Consider the following 3,720-nt stretch of genomic DNA (forward strand, 5'->3'; position numbering starts at 1 on the left):
GGGGGGAAAACCCACCCGTGAAACCCCCCCCCCCCCCCCCCCCGCCTTGTTGAGGGGTAGGATACCCATTCCCGTGGCATCAGGGTCCTTCTTCCAGGAGGAGGGGGAAGGGGTTAGGATGGGGGTGCCAGAACAACCGGGGGGGGGAGGCTGCCCTGGACTGTGAGGGTGTCCCCTTGGCACCCTGCAGCCCGAGGGTGCTGCCCCAGCACTGACTTGCAGCATCCCCCCCTTCCCAGGGGGATTTAGGGGATCCCGGGGGCTCACTACCCCCCCACTGTGCACACCCACTAGCGACACGCACTAGCGACACGCACGTGGCATGTGCCCGTGCCCGTGCCCATGCCCACGCGTGCACACACTTGCGCACACACAGGACTCACCTTTCCAAGATGGTTTGACAGCTTTAATCACATGAAGGCACTTGGATCTGGTCCCCCAGCCCTCCCCAGTCCCCCCAGTGCTGCCTCCGGACCCCCCCCGGACCCCCCAAGGGTGCCCAGCACGGGGTCTGTGCTCCTCGGGTGCTGCAGCACCCATGGGTGCTTGCTGGGCAGTGGGCTTTGCTGGTGCCGTTTGACTTGTCTAATATAAAGTGCTGAGTTCAACCCTCCTGGAGGGGCAGGATCAGGCCCGGGGCAGGCAGGGGTCCCAGGGGGTGGGTGTGCCACAGCGTCCCCCATCCCACCCCCCCGCCATTGGGCAGGGGCTGGAGGCAGGGTGCGGGCAGGCCTGGGGGGACCCCTGCCTCCCCCTGGCACCCAGTGCTGGAAGAAGGGGAGCGCCAGCAGGAGCCGGCTGGACAGCACCGGAGAGCTAAAACCCCTCGCGTTCCCCTCGTCGTCCCCCCCCTGCAGATACTGCCCCCCCTTCCCTGGCACAAAAGGCACCCATGATTTTTTGGGAAACCGTTGCTTTTCCCCCTAAAAAGATATGAGACATTGTCCATATTGCGATGCTAAAAAAGGCCTGGCTGAGCTCAGCCTCCCCCCCCCTCCCCCCCAAAAAAAACCCTCCCTGAGAGCCCCCAGTCCCTCAAGACTGGGAGACACCCTGGCACAAGCCCAACCCCACGGGGGTCAGGGTAACCCCCAAGCTGCAGGGAGGGGGGCTCTGCAGTGCACCCCACCCCTGCCCCAGCTGGGGGGCTGGAGTAAAGCTAGGGGGGGCACACTAAGGCTGGTATGGGGATCCCTCCCCCCTGGGAGTCGCAGCCTTTGGTGAAGCTGCGGAGGGATGGGGAGGGGATGTGTGGCCCCCCTGGCAAGAGAGGGGACCCCCCCTCCTGGTGACTGGAGTGGCTCCCACTAACACAGTGTAACTGGGAATGGGGGCGGAGGCCACCAGACCCCCCCCTCCAGGAAGAAACTGAGGTTGGAGGAGGTGAGTTAAGAGCCCCCCCGGGAACACCCCTTGCAGGGCTGGGGGCGACATGGAGACATGACGTCCCAAGGCACGTGGGGGGGGCATTTGCGGCCGGGGGCTCAGCCCTGAGGCCGGGCTGCCCCCCAAAACACACCCCCTAGGCAGGGGGCAGCAGAAGGCACGAGGGTGGGGTAGGGACGTGCCCCCCCCCCCGAGGTGATCAGCTGCACCAAGGGCAGAGTTAAGGATAGGGTGTCGGCCCTATGCACCAAGGCCAATAAGACTCCCCCATTTTTCGGGGGGTGGCAAGGGGTTAACCTGTCCCGTAGCCCCTCCAGATAGGGGCTGAGGGCCGCCAGCCCCCCCCAGCAGGCAGAGCCCGGTTGGGGGGGGTCTAGTCCCCCCCAAAGGCAGTGGAAAGCAGCAGCTGCTGACCCCCCCCCCCTTCCCCACTTGGGGACACACAGAGGGGAAAAGGACCTGAGAACCGTTTCGGGGAGGGGGGGAACGTGGGTTGAGGGGGGGTGGGACAGCGGGGGAGGACGGGACCCCCCCCAACAGGTCCCCAGCACAGCAAGGCAGCGGGTCACCCACGGCTCCCCTCTCCTCCGTGGGAAGGGGGACACCCAGCTCCCCATCGGGGGCACCCGCATCTCCCACCACCAGCAGGCAGGGAGGGCACCCGCGCCCACCGGGGCTGGGGAGGACGATGGGGGGGGTGCACACTGGGACACACCCCCCCGCCTAAAATAAGGCACCCGGCTGCCACGGCGGTGCCCCTTGGCAGCACCCGGCGGGGTGGGGGGGGCCACTAGCTGTTAGTCCGCTGCTTCTTGAGCACTGCGTACACGTCCTCCACCTTGCTGAGCCTCTCGAAGAAGGGCAGCAGGTCCAGCAGCTCCGTGTCCGCCATGTTATCGAACCAGGAGGCCACCGGCACCTGCGGGCAGCGCAGCGGGCAGCGGCTGAGGCGGGGCCCCCCCCCCCCCCCCCCTCCATAACCCCCCCCCAGCCTCACCCCAGGGGTACGTACAGCGTTATCAGGGTGGAAGATGTAGGATGCGGGCGAGTTGTCCACGATGATGATGCGGCGCAGGTCGCGGCCCAGGCGGCTCAGGTCCTTCACGTAGTTGCCGCGATGGAAGACGCAGGATTCCCGGAAAAGCCGTGCCCGGAAAGCCCCCCATTTATCCAGCAGGTCGGCCACAGGGTCCGCGTACTGCGGGCACGGGAAGGGGGTCACTGGGTCACGTCGTGCCACCGTGTCCTGTCGTGTGTGTGTGTCCCCCCGGTGACGATGGCACCCAGCTCTGCACCAGTGCTAGCTCACTCTGTGCCTCAGTTTCCCTAGCCGGCGCCTGGGAGTGGCAGGCACTGCCTGCGGGCACGCAGGGGACGAGGGGCCACCGATGCCCACGGGTGGGCAGCCAAGGAGAGTTGTGCAACCCGAGCGGTGGCCAGGAAGGGGAGGGCGATGGTGGTGGCGGGGGGGGCACCCACCTTGGCCAGGCTGGCGGTGAAGAGCACGCACTCGAAGAGCTCACCCATGCGCTGCAGGAACTCGTCCACGTGCGGCCGCTTGAGCACATACACCTGCGGGCACGGGGCAGAGGGCAGCGCGCCGCGGGCGCCGGCAACCCGGTCCGTCCCCCCCAACACCCCCATGCCCACCCTGGGGGACAGCTGTGTCCCGGAGCCCAGCCAGCAGCTCCCTGCTGGGCAAGGGAGGCAGAGGGCTGCCTGCGCCCCGCGCCGTGGGGGCTACCCGGCGTGGGCTGGGGGATGCCACGGCCCCGCTGGCACATCCAGGGTGAAGCGTCTGGCCGGCTCCAGAGCCAAGTAACCGAGAACAGGCTGACTGCCCAGACCACAGCCTATCCTGGATTACTTGAACCCGGGGCCGGCCACTGCAGCAGGGCACTGCGCCAGGACCCCCCCACACACACCTCCCCACCCCGCCGGGAGGATGGGCACCCACCTCTGCCCCCCGAGGTGCCAGCCCTGGCACCCTGACGCCCCCGACCGTCCCTGGGTGCAGAGCGCTGGGACGGCTGCCGGTCCCCGGGGAGGGAGCAGAGGGGGCTGTGCCCCCCCTGCCCACCGGGCACCCTTCACCCCCGTTGTTACCTGGTGCATGATGCCATCGATTTCCACGGGAATGATGAAGTCGGCGTTGTTCACCGGCTGGGGAGGGCACAGCAGGGTCAACGCCAGGCAGGCACTCCCTGCCCAAACGCTGCCTGCCCTCTGCCCGCGATGCACCCCCTGCCAGTCCCGCAGCCCCCAAAGCAGGGACGGACACCCCCTCCGACCCAGCAGGGCTGCGCAGGGTGCTGCTCCTGGGTGCCGGGCATC

General features: G+C 68.0%; 1 protein-coding gene across 1 annotated transcript in view; it reads right to left on the reverse strand.

The window, feature by feature from the left end:
* Positions 1-1,823: 1,823 nt before the first annotated feature.
* CTDSP1 (CTD (carboxy-terminal domain, RNA polymerase II, polypeptide A) small phosphatase 1) overlaps positions 1,824-3,720 on the reverse strand; it is a 3,016-nt gene continuing 1,119 nt past the window's right edge. Inside the window, exons 4-7 of the mRNA XM_010569749.1 lie at positions 3,493-3,549; positions 2,866-2,958; positions 2,399-2,584; positions 1,824-2,305 (exon numbers count right to left, since the gene is read on the reverse strand). Coding sequence (XP_010568051.1) covers positions 2,177-2,305; positions 2,399-2,584; positions 2,866-2,958; positions 3,493-3,549 — 465 coding nt within the window. The 3' untranslated portion in view covers positions 1,824-2,176. The remainder of the gene's footprint in view (positions 2,306-2,398; positions 2,585-2,865; positions 2,959-3,492; positions 3,550-3,720) is intronic.

The sequence above is a fragment of the Haliaeetus leucocephalus genome, unplaced genomic scaffold (genome assembly GCF_000737465.1).
Source record: "Haliaeetus leucocephalus isolate CR32 unplaced genomic scaffold, Haliaeetus_leucocephalus-4.0 Scaffold1, whole genome shotgun sequence".
NCBI lineage: Eukaryota > Metazoa > Chordata > Aves > Accipitriformes > Accipitridae > Haliaeetus > Haliaeetus leucocephalus.